Source organism: Hyperoodon ampullatus, assembly GCF_949752795.1.
Source record: "Hyperoodon ampullatus genome assembly, chromosome: 14".
In the NCBI taxonomy this organism is placed as follows: Eukaryota; Metazoa; Chordata; class Mammalia; order Artiodactyla; family Ziphiidae; genus Hyperoodon; species Hyperoodon ampullatus.
The window spans coordinates 45117115-45136897 of NC_136927.1; the positions used below are offsets into that span (position 1 = coordinate 45117115).

At 52.1% G+C, this 19783-nt stretch overlaps 2 protein-coding genes across 2 annotated transcripts in view; both read right to left on the minus strand.

The window, feature by feature from the left end:
* The window catches only part of SEPTIN14 (septin 14), a gene marked incomplete at both ends in the record, with an annotated part of 572766 nt that overhangs the window by 365853 nt on the left and 187130 nt on the right, over positions 1 to 19783 (minus strand). The gene's annotated exons all lie outside the window — the stretch shown is intronic.
* Positions 8872 to 15026, minus strand: ASL (argininosuccinate lyase; the record flags this gene model as incomplete). The annotated part of the gene is made up of 15 exons (XM_079719535.1): positions 8872 to 9076; positions 9158 to 9264; positions 9428 to 9508; positions 10312 to 10395; positions 10636 to 10695; positions 10808 to 10892; positions 11035 to 11149; positions 11339 to 11401; positions 11770 to 11822; positions 12218 to 12295; positions 12383 to 12460; positions 13916 to 14013; positions 14160 to 14216; positions 14478 to 14561; positions 14880 to 15026. 15 exons carry the CDS (start codon positions 15024 to 15026, stop codon positions 8932 to 8934), a joined length of 1335 nt encoding a protein of 444 aa, XP_079575661.1. The 3' UTR covers positions 8872 to 8931.

A 19783-nucleotide genomic window follows, 5' to 3' on the forward strand; every position in this document is an offset into this window, starting at 1 on the left:
GCCTGTTGATGCACAAAATTCTTAAAATTTCATCAAGTGCAATCTATTTTTTCCTTTGTTGCCTGTGCCTTTGGTGTCATATCCAAGAAATCATTGCTAAATCCAACGTAATGCAGTTTTTCCCCTACGTTTTCTTCTAAGAGTTTTATAGTTTTAGATTTTACATTTAGGTCATGGATCAATTTTAGTTCATTTTTGTATAAAGTGTTAGGTAAGGGTCCAACTTCATTCTTTTGCATATGGATATCCAGTTTTCCCAGCACCATTTATTGAAGACTGGCTTTTGCCCATTGAATGGTCTTGACACCCTTGTTGAAAGTCACTGGACTATATTTGCAAGTGTTTATTTCTGGACTCTATTCATTGTCCATATGTCTGTCTTTATGCCAGTGATCTTTCAACACACTGTTTTGATTACTGTAGATTTGTAGGAAGTTTTGAAATCAAAAGGCTTGAGACCTCCAACTTTGTTCATCTTTTTCAGGATTGCTTGGCTATTCAGGGTCCCGTGGGATTCCATTATGAATTTTACGATGGGATTTTCTATTTCTGTTAAATATGTCATTGGGATTTTGAGAAAGATTGCATCAAACCTATAGATCACTTAGAGTCCACAAACATGGGATGTCTTTTCATTTATTTATGTCTTTAATTTCTTTCAGCAATGTTCGATAGTTTTAATGGTATAAATCTTTTGCCTCTTTGGTTAATTCTTAAATATTTTATTCTCTTTGGTGCTATTATAAATGGAATTATTTTCTTAATTTCCTTTCTGGATTGTTCATTGTTAGTATATAGAAATGCAACTGAATTTTTGTGTGTTGCTTTGTAGGTTGCTACTTTGCTGAATTTGTTTATAAGGTTTAACAGATTTTTTGTGGAATCTTTAGTGTTTTCCACATATAAGATCATAACATCTGTGAACAGAGATAATTTTATTTCTTCTTTTCCAATTTGAATGACTTTTCTTTTTTTCTTGTCTGATTGCTCTGGTTAGGACTTCCAGTACTATGTTGAATAAAAGTGGCAAGAGTGAGCCATCCTTATCTTGTTCTTTATCTTAGAGGAAAAACTTTCTTTCACCATTGAGTATGATGTTTGCTGTGTATATGTTTTCATATACGGCTTTTATTATATTGAGTTCGTTTCCTTCTATTCCTAGTCTGTTGAGTATTTTTATCATGAAAGGGTGTTGAATTTTGACAAATGCTTTTTCTGCATCAATTGAGATATTCATGTGGTTTTCTTTCCCCTTCATTCTGTTAATGTGGTATAGTACACTGATTGATTTTTTTTTAATTAATTAATTATTTATTTATTTATGGCTGTGTTGGGTCTTCGTTTCTGTGCGTGGGCTTTCTTCTAGTTGCGGCAAGCGGGGGCCACTCTTCATCGCGGTGAGCGGGCCTCTCACTGTCGTGGCTTCTCTTGCTGCGGAGCACAAGCTCCAGACGCGCAGGCTCAGCAGTTCTGGCTCAGGCGGCATGTGGGATCTTCACAGACCAGGACTCGAACCCTTGTCCCCTGCATTGGAAGGCAGATTCTCAACCACTGCGCCACCAGGGAAGCCCCACTGATTGATTTTTGTATGTTGAACCATTCTTGCATTCTAGGGGAAAGTTCCACTCGGTCATGATATATAATCCTTTTAATGTTGTTATTTTTAAAACTGTGGCATATTGTACTTTTTTTTTTTTTAAAGAAAAGATTTCTTGAAGGAATGGTCAGCAGTGTCAGGAACCTCAGAGAGGTCAAGTAGGGGAAGGACTGAAGGGGATTTTGTTATTAAGAGGTTTTTTGTTAACTTGTACTTGAATGTTCTTAGCAGCACTATTCATAATAGCCAAAAAGTATAAACAACTCAAATTTCCATCAACTCATGAATGTGGTATATCCATGCAATGGAGTATTATTCAGCCATAAAGAGGAATGGAGTTCTGATACATGCTACAACATGGATGAATGAAGTGAAAGAAGCCAGGCACGAAAGGCCATATACTATGTGATTCCATTTATATGAAAGTCAAGTAGACAAGTCCACAGAGACAGGAAGTAGATTAGTAGTTTCCGGGGGTTTGGGGAAGATGTTTGGATCAGGTTGGGAGCTTGAAGAAGGTGTGAAATCTTTGGATTAGCTCCCCTCAGGAGAGGGCAGGAAAAGTTGAGCAAGAATAAGTGAAAAACTAAATGTTTGGCTGAGCTTATAAGCCCAACCTTGTACATTCAGATGGCCGCAGGAGTTCGTAAGAGATCAGGGTAACTGAGAACAAGCTGATGATTTTTCAGAATTACTGTGGGCAATGTGGTAGCTGCTGCTGAGCCAGGGTAGGCTGGAAGGACCGTTAAGTTTTCAAGAATGGGAAGAAGCTAAATCCCACAAATATTTTAATAGACTAGTGTGCCTTCAGCACAGCATCTGGCACATGTAGAAAACACTTATTTGTTAAAAATAAAAGAATAATCAATTTTGGGGAAGGGTATCAACTTTACTGAGGTATAATTCACATACCATACAATTCACTTACATTGGTCAGTTGATTTGTTTTTTTTTTTTTTTTTGGCCATGCCACACAGGTTTCGGGATCTTAGAACCCCGACCAGGGATCAAACCCGGCCCTGGCAGTGAAAGTGCCCAGTCCTAATCACTGGACTGCCAGGGAATTCCTAGTCAGTTGAATTTTGACAGGGGTGCTAATACAATTCAATTGGATACAGTCATCTCTACAAATGGTAATGAGACAAATGCATTTCCACATGGAGAAGATATGAAGTTGAGACCTTTCCTCACACTATATACAAAAATTAACTCACATCCTAGTGGGTATAAAGTAATTTCTCATTTTGGCTTTGCTTTGCTGTTCCCTAATGATTAATGATATTGAACATATTTTTATGTGCTTATTGGCCATTTATATATCTTCTTTGGAGAAATGCCTATTCAGATATTTTGTCCATTTTTAATTGGGTTATTTGTCTTTTCTATTATTGAGTTTTAAAGGTTCTTTTTATATTCTGCATATGAGACCCATATCAGGTATGTGATTTACACATACCTGTTTTGTGTTTCTTTTCACTTCCTTTTTTTTTTTTTTTTTTTTTTTTTGCAGTACGCGGGCCTCTCACCATTGCGGCCTCTCCTGTTGCGGAGCACAGGCTCCAGATGCGCAGGCTCAGCGGCCATGGCTCACGGGCCCAGCCACTCCGCGGCATGCAGGATCCTCCTGGACCAGGGCACGAACCCGCGTCCCCCGCATCGGCAGGCGGACTCTCAACCACTGCGCCACCAGGGAAGCCCTTTTCGCTTCCTTTGAAGGGCAAGTTTCTTGTGGGCTTCTTTTTAGCATGATGAAATGTTCTCAAATTGATTGTGGTGATGATTGCACAACTCTGTGAACATACTAAAAACCATTAAACTGAACACTTTAAAATGTTGTGTTTTATGGCATGTGAATTATGGCTCAATAGAGCTGTTATAAAATAACAAATGCTGGAGAGAGTATGAGAAAAGGAAACCCTCCTACACTGTTAGTGGGAATGTAAGTTGGTGCAGCCACTACCGAAAACAGTGTGGAGTTTCCTCAGAAAACTAAAAATAGAATTACCATGTGATCCAGCAATCCTACTCCTGGGCATATACCCAGACAACACTATAGTTCAAAAAGATATTTCGCAGTGGTTAAGAATCCGCCTGCCAATGCAGGGAACATGGGTTCGATCCCTGGTCCGGGAAGATCCCACATGCCACGGAGCAAATAAGCCAGTGTGCCACAACTACTGAGCCTATGCTCTAGAGCCCGTGAGCCACAAATACTGAAGCCTGTGCGCCTAGAGCCTGTGCTCGGCAACAAGAAACGCCACCTCAATGAGGAGCCCCATGCACCACAACGAAGAGTAGCCACCGCTCACCACAACTAGAGAAAGCCCGTGTGCAGCAACGAAGACCCAACGCAGCCAAAAATTTTAAAATAAAATAAATAAATAAATTTATTTTTAAAAAAAAGAAAAAATCACGTGTTAAAAAAAAAAAAGTTTGGCGGCAAGGGAGCTGCTCTGCTATGTACAAAACCCTGGCCCAGAAGCAGGTCGTCTACGAATGATCTAGCACAGGTTCCCCACAAACGTGTGGTACGTGATGGGCAAGGGGGTGGCTGCCTTTCCAGCCGTGCCCTGTGTCCCTGTATGAAGGGCTCTCCACACCGGACCCCGGTCCTGTGAAGTCTACCAACTTTGTGATTGCCGAACATGTCAGTGCAATCTTGGTGCTTCAACAGGACAGTAATCACCCACTCTGGACTCCATTGGCTGCTAAATGAACAGTCATTGCTCCTCTCCCTTCTTCCTTAGTTATGGACCCTAATATATTGTTCAGAAGACAACAGGAGCAGTGAAGTGCGCCCTGCCCCAATCCCCAAGGGATGTTTAAAGATTAGTATAAGAGCCAATAAGACAACCTCATTCCCTTTTGCCAGGTACTTGCTTCCTCAGCATCCCTTGCAGCTTTGAGTATAAAATGCAAGAATAAAGATGTAAATTGAGGTAAGAACTGGTAAGCAAGAAGAAACCAGGACTTGATGATTTGGGAAATTCTCAGCCTATCTAGATTGCAGAAGAGGCTAAAATTAGGAGATTCACTGTTAGGAAAACATGCTTTAGAGAGAAAGCCTAGGGTGTGGTTGGACAAACTTTTGCTACTGCCTGGAAAGGATCAGAAGGCCAGAGTATCCTGTTAAGAGTGCTCTTTAAGAGATTAGGCACATGACTCATGGATCCCTCCAGATATTTCAGCAGAAGCCAGGAATAGAGATGGGATTATCTAAGAAAGAGGACTCTCTTGTCCAGTGAAGTGTCCTGTGACATACACAGGAGTCCCACAAAGTTCTTGAGGATGTTATATCAGCAAAAACTCTGCCAGCAAGGACTAAAAGGAACAAGAGAGGGGGAAATTAAAAAAAGCTCTAAAAGTTCTCTCAAAATATTAGGAAATATGCTAATATGCTTATATGTTACTCAGCTACGAACATGTGCTACCCTTCAAGAAAAAGGAGTGGTGACTGTGAGGACGGAGGTGCAGGTCCAGAGGTGCAGGTGCAGAGGGTAGAGCTGAGAGCCATGGAGGATTATTTCCAGGCCTTGAAACCTAATGGAGTTTGCCAGGCTGGATTTCAAAATTGCTCGGAACCACTGACTCCTTTTCTCTTTCCATTTTCTTCCTTTTTTTTTTTAATTGAAGTATAGTTGATTTACAATATAGTGTTATCCATTTTCTTCCTTTTATTTATTTGTTTGTTTATTTATTTATATTTTTTGGCCACACCACACAACTTGTGGGATCTTAGTTCCCCAATCAGGGATCAAAACCAGGCCCATGGTAGTGAAAGTGCTGAGTCTTAACCACTGGACTGCCAGGGAATTCCCATTTTCTTCCTTTTTAAATTGAAATGTCTATAACTGTTATACTGTACCTAAACCAGCATCTTACTTTAGAAAGTGAGTAGATAATTTATTTCTTGAATTTTTGTGTGTGAACTCATTTAATCCTCAGCACAATCACAGGTTCATGGATGGAGAGGAATTTTGCCCCAGGATGGAGCATACCCAGAATCTCAGTCATACCCATTTTAGATGATGAGATATGGGACTTTTGAGCTGATGAGATTTAGATGAAATTTTGAACTTGAGTTGATGCTGTAATGAGTTGAGACTTTGGGGGACCTTGGGATCAAGTGAATGTATGTTGCATGTGGGATGGACATAAATCTTTGAGAGCCAGACAGAATGTAGTAAGCTGAATAATAATCCTTGGAACTTGTAACTATGTTACTTTATCATGATAAATAGGAACTTTGCAGACGTGATTCAGTTAAGGATATTGAGACGGGATTAGCTTGGTTTATGCAGGTGGATCCAATGTAATCACAAGGGTCCTTATAGGGAGGCAGAAAGGTCAGTCAGAAGATGTGACAATGCAAATGAACCTATCTGTGAAACAGAAATAGAATCAGGGACATAGAGAACAGACTGGTGGTTGCCAAGGGGGCAGGGGGTGGGAGAGGATTGGACTGGGAGTTTGGGATTAGCACATGCAAACTGGTATACATGGAATGGATAAACAACAAGGCCCTACTGTATAGCACAGGGAACTATATTCAGTATCCTGTGATAAACCATAATGGAAAAGAGAAAGAATGTATATATATGTATAACTGAGTCACTTTGCTGTACAGTAGTAATTAACACATTGTAATTCAACTACACATCGATAAAAAATAAATGTAAAAAAAGATGTGACAGTGGAAACAGAGGGTCAAAGAGAGATTTGACAATTTTACATTGCTGGCCTTGAAAATGGAGGAAGGGTCGTAAGCCAAGGAATGCACATGGCCTCTAGAAACTGGAACAGACAAGGAAACAGATTTTTCTCTAGTCTCTGGAAGAAGCATGGCCCCGCTAAGATTTGATTTTGTCTCAATAAAACCTACTTCAGGGACTTCCCCGGTGGCACAGTGGTTAAGAATCCGCCTGCCCGTGCAGGGGACATGGGTTTGAGCCCTGGTCCGGGAAGATCCCACATGCCGCGGAGCAACTAAGCTGTGTGCCACAACTACTGAGTCTGCGCTCTAGAGCCCTCGAGCCACAACTACTGAGCCCGTGTGCTGCAGCTACTGAAGCCTGCGTGCCTAGATCCCATGCTCCGCAACGAGAAGCCCCCGCAATGAGAAGCCCACATGCCGCAACTAGAGAAGGCCTGTGTGCAGAAACGAAGACCCAACGTAGCCAAAAATAAAATTAAAAAACCCACTTCAGACTTCTGACTTCAAGAATTATAAAATAGTGTTTATGTTATTTTAAGCCATGAAGTTTGTGGTACTTTGTTACAGCAGTAGGAAATCAATACAAGTTCACACTGAGCTTTGGTATAAACAGCTTCTGAGATTAAAAACACAGTAGACAAGGGGAAAGTATGTAGCCAGTCTGTAGCAGAACAGAAAGATGCAGATATGGGGAGTAGCTCAGTCATGTATGGACAGAGTCTGGGAGGAAAGCTGCACAAACTCTTGCCCTTCCTGAGATAGGACAGGCCATTCCTTCTGGTCAGGCCAGGTTCCTGAGTGGGAAGCCCAGCGAGGCTGACTGCAATTCAGTTAAGGAGGAACTTTTAACAGGATTGTCTGGAAAGAGTTCCCATTTAGACTGGGGTGTGCCCCCTCAATGGAGGCGGTAGAGATGGAGGGAGGCACCGCAGCAACTTCCTGCCTCCCTCTAGTCCAGTTCTCCGTGTGCTAAGTGTATTAGTTATTTTAATCCTGTCTGCTGTTGGATGGCTGAGGCCCTCCTTCATTTCGGAGACTAGATTTTAGGCATTCTCTGGATTAGCACTTTTTTTTTTTTTTACTCTTAACACTTTTGTTTCTGTTTGACCCCTCTGGGTTTCTTTAATTTTTTATTTTTAAAAATTGAAGTATAGTTGATTTACAATATTGTGTTAGTTTCAGGTGTACAGCAAAGTGAGTGATTCAGTTATATATATATGTGTATATATATACACATATATATATGTATATATATATTTTTTTCACAGAGTCTTTTCCATTATAGGATATTACAAGTTACTGCATATAGTTCCCTGTGCTATACAATAAGTCCTTGTTGTTTATCTACAGATCAGCACTTCTGACTCTAAATGTGCACAAGAATAACCTGGTGAGTTTGTTAAGCTGCAGATTCTGAATCAGTAGGTCAGGGTAGGGGCCCAGGGAGGCTGATGTTGCTCGTCTGCAGCAACTTTGTGTAACAAGGTTCTAAAGATCAGTGACTCTCAAACCTGAGCACACGTCAGCATCACCTGAAGGACCTGTTAACACAGACTGCTGGGCCCACCCAGAAAGTGATTCAGTAGGTCTCGGTGGGAACTGAACATTTTTTTAACAAGTTTGAAGATGATGATGATGATAATAATCAGGAACCACACTCTGAGAACCACCACTCTAGAAGATTCTATGTGTGACCCACAGCTTTCACCCTTTTGGGAATTTGGTGTAGTGTCCCCACTGCTGGAGTTTTGGTTCTTTAGTTTACAAAGTCTTCTCATTGCTCCCAGAGTCGCTCAGGAGGAGTTATTCATTCTTCTTTGTGTTTAGCTTGCTTATCTTTGTTGTTAAGAAACATCTAAAATTTATGTTTTATTAGCAGGATTTTGGTGAGATTTGTATAGACGAGGCCTCTGCATCTCTGCTGGCTCTGGGGACCACCGTTATGGAATACTTACCATGTCCTAGGCCTGGCCTCGGGCTCTTTACAGCCTCAGTGAGACCATCCCTCCCTTGACTGCAGCACGGGCAGGCCCCTCTGGCACCACCTGTCCGTGGCCCTCACCTCACGGTTAGTGTCTGGGAATTTGTACGTTACTCTTCAGGGTGGAGGAAGCGTCTTCTTTACCTGTGTATGCAGCTCACCTAGTGCCTGGCATCACATGCTAGCCGGATGACTGACTTTACCACCAGATACACCATTCCCCTCAGAGGGTACAGGACCCTGATGGTCTGGGGAAGGGTGGGTTAAGCAAGGGGACAATGTGAGCAGGGCAGCCTAGGGAGGACACTGGAAGGAAGGGGGATGGGCGGGGCTGACTGGGTTAACCCAGCCCGTCAGCTCCCACCAGGGCTCCAAGGAAGCCAGTCCCGCCAAGACACCCAAGGCAGGAAGTCACTGTGAGGCCCACGGTGAAGGGGGTGGGGCCTGCGCAGGGTGGAGGCTCTGATGCGCATCCCTCCACCCTTCCCCATCCCTGACGCTAGCCATGCTTGTCCAGTTCCTCCACTTCCTCTATGGCCCCTAACTGCATCCCCACCGACCGAGGCAGACAGGCTGGGCAGGAAACACACACAGCCTCCTCTTGGGCCCACTTTATTTGGGAGAGGCATGGGGAGGGCTCTAGGCCTGCTGCGCCCCTAGGAGAGCTCGCACCTGGCCAATCTGCCAGTCGACACTGGAGCGCGCAGTGCCCCCCAGGGCTGTGTACTGCTCCACGCTGTGTCCGTAGTCCCACACGTGGCTCACGTCTGCCGAGAACAGGGGGCTGGGGGGAAAGGAGGAGGTGGGCCGGGCTGGCCTGGCAGAAGGCAGCAGAGGGAGGGGAGGGGAGGGGAGGGGAGCGCACCTGATGGTCTGTAGCTCCTGCAGCGACAGCTGGTTGAGGGCGACCCCTTTGGTCTCGGCCATGAACACGACTTTCCCAGAAGCCTCGTGGGCCTGGCGGAATGGCATCTGGGGGCGCGGGGTGGGGGGAGAGCGGTGCTGACGCAGGCTTCCTGAGCTCCCTGTTCTGCTGGGGGTGCCGGCGCTCCCCCTGTGCCATGACCACCACCGCCCCCAGCCTGAGGAGCATCGCTGTCCCCTCGCCCCTCCACCCTGGCTGCCCCACACTTACCCCTTTGCGGACCAGGTAGTAGGCGAGGTCAGTGGCCAGCATGTCAGGACTAAGAGCCCGTGCCATGTTCTCACGGTGAATCTGGGGACAGCAGGCCAGGCGAGTGTGAATCTGGGGGGCCCTTGGTCCTGGAGCTGCCAGCCTAAGGCCTACCCCCCCTCAGCCAGGAAGTCCCCTGCCTTGGGCAGATCCCCTCTTACCCACCCTCTTCTGCTTTCTCTGCTTGAACCATCATTTCATAATTATTGATAATTATTAGCTGTGCTGCTGGAGTTGCCTCCGTATCTTTAGCATCAGAATCAGCTGGAGGATTTATAATGAATACAGATCTCTGTGGCCTAAGCCCGAGTCTCTGATTCAGCAGGTCTGCAGGGGGGCCTAGGATTGCAGGTCTGTCAAGTGCTCAGGTGATACTGATGCTGCTGATCTCGGGACGACACTTTGAGAACCGCTGCTTTAGAGACACATCCTGAACTATTTAGGAATAAAATGATGAGGGAGATTTGCTTAAAAACAACAGTGGAGGGGGTAGTGGGTACAGACAGCTGAAGCAAGAATGGCCACGGGTTGACTGTTGTTTAAGCTGAGTGTTGGTACGTAAGGGTTCATGATACAGCCTCTCAACTGTTGTATACTGAAATTTCCCTTAGTAAATGGTTAAAGAAGGAATCTGGCCAGGCCAGCTGATGGGGCTCCTTGAGTCTAACCCACTTCCATTCTACTGCAGTGTGTCTCTTCGCTCTTCCCAGGGCAGGAACAAGCACGTGCCCCCTCCCTCTGCCCCACGGCCTCTGGACCCACCCACGCTTGCCTCCTCTCAAGATCACCCTCCTAGCATCCCAGCCCTGAGTTTAGGGGCCTCGGGGAGAAGAGGCGTGTCTTGCCTGCAGTGTAGAGATGACGCCAGTGGCCACCTGGAGGACGGCGCTCATGGTGTTGGACACTTCAAACACGGCTTCCTTGTCCTCCTGGGAGGCACGTGGCAGGAGGTGAGGGCCCAGTAGCCCGGTCCCCAGTGAGGCCTCCCCACTGCCTTCCACTGGGAACACTCAGCACCTTGTACACCCCGAACCAAGGGAGAGGAGAGCGCTTCCAGGGCTGGGTGCGCAGGACAGGAGGTGGCAATTCTGTGGGGCCCCTGCCCAGATGAGCCAGGACCCCGAGAATTGGTATGCGGTGTGTATGCAACTGGGTCCCCAGCCTCGCACCTGTAAGTCCTTGTTGTAGGTGCTCGGAAGTCCCTTGAGTGTCATCAGGAGCCCAGCACACTGAAGGGACAGGGAGGATCAGGAGGCTGGACCGCGGACCCTGTCCTGGACGTTCCCTCAGGACCCTCCGGGTTAGCACAGAGGCCTTGCCCCAACTCCCTGCCCTGCTTACCCGCCCAAACACTCGCCCGGCCTTGCTCCGGATCAGCTCCAGGCTGTCTGGGTTTTTCTTCTGGGGCATCAGGCTGCTGCCGGTGCTGGAGACAGAGATGCCGGGGCTGAAGGGGCTCCGGTGCCCCTTGGCTGGTCTGCTGGGCAGCTCTGCCTGGGGGTTGGGGTGAGGAGGAAAGAAGCCATGCTGGTGGGCGCAGAGCTGGGGGAGGGCAGGCGCAGCCTTACCTGTAGGCATCTGAGAGCTGCACCAAGTTGAATTCCTTGGTGCCATAGAGGATGAGATCCTCGGCCATCCTGCTGAGGTGGGTCATGCACAGCGAAGCCCAGAACAGGAACTCAGCTTGTGGGAGGAAAGGGAGAGCAGGCTGTCTGGTCACCAGGCCTCGCCCCTCACCCACCCTGGAGAAGGTCCGGTGGGCCATACGGGGGTGGCAGGAAGCTGGAGAGGAGGCAGGGTGGGGGGACAAAGGCAGCACGCACTGCAGGGGACTGGCCCTGGAAGGTGGGCCGGCTAGTGCCCAGGACTCACCCACAAAGTCTCGCTCACTGGTGGCATCCATGCTGTTGAGAGTGATGGCCCCAAAGTTCAGTTCTGGCCAATTCGGGAAGGGGAAGGCAATAGGGTTGGGCTGGAGGGCGAGGAGGGGCCTTCTCCCCACCCCCACCCCCTAACCAGGCTGCCCAGCCCCCCCCCAACGACCCCCTCTCAGGGGGGAGGAGTAGGGAGGGGCAGGAGGTTGGGAAGGTCTTTGGTACAGGTCCCAGGAGGGAGGCGGGAGCCCTGAGTCTCCCCGGCACCATGCTCCTCTCCCATGGCCTCCCCTTGCCTCTCTAGCCTCACTGTCCATAGATAATAGACCAGAGTTTTACCCGGACCCCTGCCCTCTGTAAGTGTGTGTCTGCAAGACCTGGCAGGTGCTGAGGGTGCTCTCCTGGGAAAGGAGGGGCAGGGTGCCTCACCTGCTCGGAGCAGCTCCCGGTCCACACCCAGAGGGTTGCCTGCGATGGCCCCGCTGCAGAGATGGGAGGGGTTCTGAGTGACCTGGGCTCCCGGCAGGCAGGCCCTGGCATGTACTTGCATGCACGCCTGTGCTGAGCTCTGGTTGCCAGGGCTGCGGCCTGGTCGGCTTGGGTGCCAGCAGTTGTCCCCACGCGGGGGAAGCGGCACGATGTGAGCAGCTGGCTGGCTCTCTGGAGAGCTCTGGCCTGGCTGTGACACACTCATCGCCCCCATCTTAGAGACAGCTGAGGGTCCATTTGTGGTCCCCCTCCCACCGTGGCTAGGGAGGCTGATTGCCGGCTTCTGTCGCCCTCTGCCCTTCCTGGCCCCTCCTCTTCTCTTGAAGCCCAAGGACCATGCTAAGTATGTGGCAGCAGCCCCATCCTTGGAGCACTGGGCCTCACTCACCTCCCCAGGGGCAGGACGTTGATCCGCTTCTGCACCTCCAGCAGCCTCTCAGAGTCTCTGGTCAGTGCCACAGCATGGCTGTGGGAAGCCAGGAGGCAGGAGGGTCAGGGCAGCCTGGGCTGGGCCCCTCCCCTCCACCACGCCCCTCCATCACTGCCCACTCACCTCAGGATCCAGTGGCTCCAGCGGATGGGCTGAGCCCTCTGCAGGTGTGTGTATCCTGGGAAGAGGATGTCACGTTCCCTGTGGGGCAAAAGTAGGGGCAGGGAGCCTGAGGGGCTCAGGAGGTTCAGGCGAGGCCTGCCTGGGACCCTGGGACCCTGCAGGCCTGGGCCCCTGTAGGGAAGAGCAGGGCAGGCTCACCAAGGATCTGCCTGCACAAGGGACCAAGTGATCTCCTGGGGACAAACATGGTGTAAGGGAAGGGTTGGGAGGTGGGGCATTGTGACTGGGCCATGGCTGTGGAGCATCCAGAGGGTGAGCGTAGGACCAAGTAGAGATTACACCTTCAGCTGGGGCCTCTGCACCTTGGCAGCAGATCTGGGCAGGGGCCAGGGCAGGAGGGGAGGTGCATGGCAGGTACCACCTGGCAGTGAGAGGCTGAGTTTGTGAGCATGAGAGGAACTCCAGAGGAGCCCAGAATAGCTGGGGGCACTTTAAAGTAGGCAGGGCAGTGGCAGAGGTGCTGTGAGTGACAGTTCTTATTTTTTTAAATAGCTTTATTGAGATATAATTCACATACAAATCACCCATTTAAAGTGTACATATAGTGTACAACCATCACCCCAAGAAAGAAACCCTGGGACCTCCCTGATGGTGCAGTGGTTAAGAATCCGCCTGCCAATGCAGGGGACATGGGTTCGATCCCTGGTCTGGGAAGATCCCACATGTCGCAGAGCAACTAAGCCCGTGCGCCACAACTATTGAGCCCACGTGCTGCAACTACTGAAGCCCGCACGCCTAGAGTCCGTGCTCCGCAACAAGCGAAGCCACAGCAGTGAGAAGCCCGCTCACTGCGTGCACCAATGAAGACCCAACGCAGACAAAAAAAAAAGGAGAGACCCTGTACTCATTAGCAGTCACTCCCTAACCCTCCCAACACCCACCCTGCCCCGAGGATGACAGTTTGGGGGCCCTTGTTTTCCCCCAGTGAAGTCAGTGAAACAGGGGTCACAGGGAGCTGGGGAAGAGGAGGGGTCAACCCTGTCTCTGACACCAAACAGAGACTTCTCAGCAGTCATGTCACAGAAGCCAAAGCTTGGGATGAGGCCAGCGGGAGGCAGCCCTCAGCTCTGTCCTTTGCCCGCCATGCTGTGTGGGGACGGGGGACATGGGGCACAGGCAGGCCAAGGAGTGACTCTCTGGTTGCCCCAGGCAAGCCAGCCCCTTTCCTCAGGCTTCGGGCCATCTGCCCAGTGCCTTAGCCTCTGGCCTGTGACCCCTCAAAGGGTGAGCTCCCCCTGCCTGCTGAGCTGGGCTGGCTGGGGGTCGGGGAGCTGCAAGAAATCCCCGCTCCTGGCTGCTCTGCCTCACTCAGTCCAGGAGCTCCGGGCTGCACCCCTGTACCCCAGAGCCTGGCTCCCCTACCCTCATCACCCCTGCCACCTAGGTCTGGCATTCAGGCTGCCTGTCTCGGGGGAGCAGAGACCCTGGCTGCCCTCGTGCCCCTCTCTGCCACCTGGTGTTCCATGCACTCACGCCTCTGCCCGATCCACCATGGTTCTGATGAGCTCCCGGAGGAGGGCAGAGAGCGTGGAGCAGTTCTGCCGCATCCACAGCCTGAGGTCCGTGACCACCTGTTGGGAGGAGGATGTGGCACTCAGGGACCACAGATGTGCTACCTCCCTGGGGAGCCAGGACCGCTGCTGAGCCCCAGCTCTGCTGCCTGGACCCCCCAAGGTTGGGAAGGCCCAGGGCGGGGAGCCGGGCGGGCTGGCGGCACCTGGTCGTTCCGACTTCGTCCTGTGTGCAGCTTCCCTGCGGTTTCACCGATGAGCTCCTGGGGGTGGAGGGAGGCACGCAGTTGGGGTCTGCCTGCTTGTGGCCCAGTGGGGTCAGCCCAGGCCACAGCCTCCCCAGCCTGTGGCCCTCCCTCCCTGCCCCGGAGTCCCCTGGTTCTGCCCGCTCTCTGCCATCTCTGCTAAGGCCTCCTGCTCTGAGGTCCCAGTGATGAAGGGAACAGAATGATGGCGCTTATGCTCAAAGTGGCCCAGAGAGGGGAGGGGCAGGGGTGGGGGGTGAGGTGGGGGGGTGGCCTCACCTTCAGACGCCGCTCATTGGCCGTATGGATGTCCTCATCATTGGGGTTTAGTTTGAAGGTGCCCTGGGCCCACTCCTCAGCTACCTGCAGCAGATAGCAGCAACACGGGGGTCAGGAGGGCGGGCATCAGCAGTTGAGTCCTGGCAGCGCTCCACCCCCGAGGAGCATCACAGGCCAAGAGCACGTTTGCTCAGGAGCCACAGGACCACAGGGGCATTAAGGGATGAAGAGAGACAGTCAGCACAGCATGTGGTTAAAGGGCACCTCTCTAGGCATATGATCACTACGAGGGGAGATGACAGGCTTGGGATGATACCGCAGCCTGCGCTCGCTCGGGGATTAGGTGAAAGCCTGGGACCACAGGGAGGGACGCTGGGTTGGGCCTGGGGGTGTGGAGAGTACCTTGTCCAGGCCCTGGAGTATCTGGTCCATCTCGGTCTTGGTGAGGAGCCCCGCCTTCTCCAGGCCCCGGCTGTAGGCCTTGCTGCCCAGCACGTCCACCTCCCAGAGGTGCTGGTCATAGGTGATGGACGAGTTGAACTTCTCCATGATGGGGTCCACTGCGCCCACAAACCGGCCACCCCACAGCTTCCCGCTCTGGCCGGGAGGGCACGAGCAATTAGTCTCCTCCCCGCTTGAGAACAGTACCTCCCACAAAGGGCACTCAGGAGAGTTGTCAAATCTGGCGGCAGTGGGAGCCAGCGGGCAGGGTTATTCTCACTGGACAGATAAGGAAACTGAGGCTCAGAGAGGGTTAGGAACTTGCCCAGATTCACTCAGGGAGTGAATGTGGGAACTTGGCTGGACACTAAAGTTAGGTTCTTTCCCACCATGGGGCGCTGCTCCAGGGAGATGGTGGCAGGCACCCCTGAGACCACAGCAGAACTTCTGGGACCCTTCCTGCCACTGACCAAAGGGAGAAGTCACTCTGGAATCCAGCTCTGATGTACCAGGGATAATGACAATAATACTGGCTAACATACGTCGCATTCTCACTGTCTGGCAGGCACCATTATTTGCTTGTCATGCAGACAGCAACGCTGTGAACTGGGTACCAATACTATCCTGCTACAGACAGGAAAAACTGAGGCACAGAGCAGATCTGTACCTTGCCCTTGCTGAGAGAGGCAGAGCCCAGACTGCACCTCGGCAGCCGGAAGTCGAAGCCCTGCTCTAAACCCACACGCCACCAGGACCTCTCTGCTGGCTCTGCTGTTCTGAACATTTGCTGCAGGGGCAGGTGAGGAGGCACTTGAGGGGCCCCATCAGCCTCAAATTACCTGCGTCTCCCTCCCCCAGCTTGGGGTGGGGCCTAAGGTCCCAACCCCCCACTCCTCTGGAGAGCACCCCGGACACACCTGTTATCATTGGCCTTCTAGGAGGTCACTAGCTGACCCTCTGCCCCCCAGGAGCCAAGGGCAGAGGAATGGGACAGAGACACCTCTGTTTTGAAAGAGGGCATAGGTCAAGGCATGGGACAGATGGGGGAGGGAGTGCAGAACCCCTGAGGGGTAGTCCTAGTGCCCAGTGAGCCAAGGACAGGAGGGGAGTGGTCCGGGGTGGAGATGGGAATGTTACTTCGCTGGCATCTTTTCTGTGGAAGGGGTCTACAGTGGCCACTGGGGACATATGTTCTCCTCTGTCTCCCTGCAATGTCCCAGACCTCAGTTAGCCACCTGGTCATAGGGGTGTTATATTACCTCTCTAACCTTCAGGGTTGTCCCTTTATAAAATAGGAATAATAATAGCATCTATCTGATGGAGTTGTTAGATGAAGCCATTAGATTAAGCTAACTGCATACATAGCACAGTGCCTGGTACTCAGTAAGTTCTAAGTATTGCTAGGGGAGGGGCGAGGGCTGCCAGGGTCAGGGTGTGCCTTAGCTCCACTCCTCACTCCTGTGTGCACCCCCGGGACCTCCACCGTGCTCTGGCCCCAGGCTGTGAGCTGACCCCTCAGTGCCCAGCAGCCTTGGCTGCCAGAGGACTCTGCCCTGCAGATGTAGCCTCTGCCCCCACTCAGCCTCTTGAGCTGGACCTGCCCCTTACCCCCTGCTGTCCCGCCAAGCCTAGATCTCCAGCAAAGCACCACGTGGGGCCCTGGTCCTGACCACTGGGGCCAGAGGGCCAGGGCCAGCCAGTCAGGATGGGGAGGCAGGCTGCCCTTCAGCCAGGGGCCTGGCATCACCTCCCCCAGCAGGCCCCTGGACTCGCTTCGTGGGTTGTTAGTAATAACAACTATTTAACAAGTGGGGCCGCAGCCAAACCAATTAGTGCCAACCCACAGGATGGCCTGGGGAAAGCAGAGGTCTCCTGGCGCCCTGGTTTCCTGAAGGCAGTCCACTCCGCATTGGGGCCAAGCTCCTACCCTGCTGGCAGTCTTAAAAGGACCCCAGGAGGATGTTAGAGTGATGTGCCACCACCTGGGCACTGAGGGGAGGGGCGAGGTGGTGGGAGAGGGCACTGCTGTGAGCCAGGGCACATCTGGGCCAGAAGGATCCCTTTGGGGCAAGGGGACAGGGACACTGATTCAGGCTGGGATGAAAGAGCAACAGCCAATTTAGAACACACGGGAAATACCGGCGTTGTCCCTCTTAGTGTCATTAGCCACGATTTATTGAGCACCTACTATTGCTTCGCCCTGTGCCAGGCATTCTCCAGATGCTCTTACACCCTCCTATGAGGTTACCCCTATTTTACAAGTGAGGAAAGACGTTCAGGGAGGTCGAGTGACTGCTTCAGAAGCCAAGTCTGTTTGGCTCCAAAGTCCCGGCCCTGCCACAGGCCCTCCACCACGACCCAGAAGCTAGCAGGGCAGACAGTCTTAACCCATTTATCAATAAAACCTGAGGCCCAGAGAGGAAGTGACTTGCCAGCTAATGGGGGCCAGGAGGGACTGGAACCCACACCTCCTGCTTCCCAGGCCCAGGGTTCCCTTCTCTGGCATCAAGCAAACAGCCCCTTTTACCTGAAGGGTTCAAAGCAATGACCTCATGATCCAGTACCTTACAGAGAAGGCAGACAGCTAACATTATCCCCATCTGCTGGGTAAGTCAACTGAGGCCCAGGGAAAGGAACCTGTGCCTCGGACTCCTGCCACTAAGTCAGAAAACCCAGGAGTCCTCTGGCTCTGAGGGAGAGAGGCCAATGAGACAGGAAGCCACCAGGTCCTGGGGTCACACGGCACGGTCCGCTACGTCCTGGCTCTTAGCACACGCAAGAGTCCTGTGGACTCTGCTACACAGGGACAGCTGCTATGGTAGGAGAGGGGCACAGGATGGGGACTGACAGGAGGACGGGGGGCGGGGGGTGGGAAGGAAGGAATGAAGAGGTGAGGGTGCTGAATGAGTGGGCCGCACCTTTCCCGCCCAGCCTAGATCACGGTCAGGTCAGGGCCACCTTCCCCAGCAGTGTGGGTTGGTGCGTTTGCCACAAAGGCTGCCTGGGGAGGGGTGAGGGACGGGGGAGAGCAGATGGTGGTGGGGACACTGGGAAGTCGGGGCAAAGCTCTCTTTAGGGCTCTGACAGGTGCGCCAGGGGGTACCCACTGCCTGGAGCCAGCGAGGACAATGACCAGGAGGGTGGAGGGCGACAGGTCTGTCTCGGGAAGGTCGCGTGCGCAGGTCACTGTCCCGGCTGGCGCCCAGGGCGCCCCTCCCCCTCGTTTGGAGGCTTGGAGGACAGGCGTCCTCGAGGTCCCACTCACCTCCGATGCCATGCTGGGCGGTTCCTTGCCGTCCGGGAGCCTAGGTCCTCCGGGTCTGGAAGACAGGGCAGGACTGACGACCTCGTCGGCCACTGGGCGGTGTCCCCCGGGCGGGGCCGGCTCCGGGCTGGGGCACTGCCTTTGGCGGAGCGCAGCCTGTGGCGGAGGCGGACGTGGGCAGCGCCTAGCGCGCTCGCGCGGGTCCTCTGCGTCCTCCCCTCCCGTCAGTCCCGCCAGTCCCGCCCGTCCAGCCTGTCCAGCCACCGAGCACTTACCACCGCCTGGCCGCGCAGTGAGTCTCCCCACAGTCGCGGGGCTGGACTTTTCTGGTCGGGAGAGCGTCAACAGCAGCCCAGCTCTGACCCTGCCTCCTATCGGCGGCCGCACCAATCCCAGGCAGCCCGGCCCGGTGGGCGTTGCCTCTGCCCTCCAACCCCGGCTGTGGGCGGAGCCGTCTCCGGAGCGGCTTTGGGCTGAGCGGCCCTAGGGAGGCGGCAGTGCTCAAGGCTGCAGACTGCTCCGGGCACTGGAGGGAGACCTGGGCTAGGGATAGAGGTAAAGACACTGGGCTGGGCCTCGCGGGCTCACAGGAGACACAAGGTGAAAAGCCACGCCCAATCATTCGTTCATTCAACAAACACGTACCCGCACCTCCTATGTGGTAGGTACAGAGCTAGACACTGAAGAAAAGGAAATGAGCATAAGAAATGATGCTTGCCTCAAGAAGGTCTAACAAAGCATGGATAAGGTGTGCAGGGGGCACAGAGGGCAGCGCAGAGTGAGGCGTCCATCTTGGGGTACTCAGGGAAGGGTTCCCTGACACGATTAATTAACTAATTATTCAACAAAATAGACAGCCTGGGTTCTGGCCTCAGGGGCCATTGAACTTCTGCCAGGAAGTCCCACATTCTGGGGGAGATGTCCCCTGAGTTGAGTCTTGGAAGATAAAAGGGAGTTAGCTCAGCAAAAAAGGGGATTAGAACATTCCCTGCGCCGGGGTCGGGGGTGGGGGGTGGGGGTCAGCCTGGGCAAAGTCCGGGAGGCCAAAGGCCAGAAAGTGAATGGCCTGCTTGCAGAACAGGAAACCAACAGTGGCTATAACAAAGGGTCAGGGGCTTTAGAGTGGAGGTGGGGAGGAGAGGTGGGAAGTAGGTCGGGGTAAGATTGTAAAGGGCCTTGAATGTCAAACGAGAGGGTTTGGTCTTGATAGGACCTATGGTCCTCCCATAGGTCATAGGGAGCCAACAGATGTTAAAAATTGAGGGAGCCAAAATTTTTTTAGAAAGATACTTCTGGCAACAGTATTGAGGATGGAATGGAGGGGAGAAGGGACCAGTAGCTGGGATACCTCGTGGGTTGAAGGTTTTTAGCCCTCACTCAGGAGTGGAATTACTTGGAGTTCCTAGGATGCATCAGGCTGTTGCAAGATTTCCTAAATGGTCCTCCCTGTGCCTGGAAAGCCTTCCCTCACTGTCTGTCTTGCTACTCCCACTCACCTGTCAGTATTCGAGCGAAGCATCATCAGTGTTGGGAAGACTCCCTGCTGGTCCAGGTGTCCAGCTCTGGGCTCCCATGCGATCCTGGAGAAGCATCTAGCAGT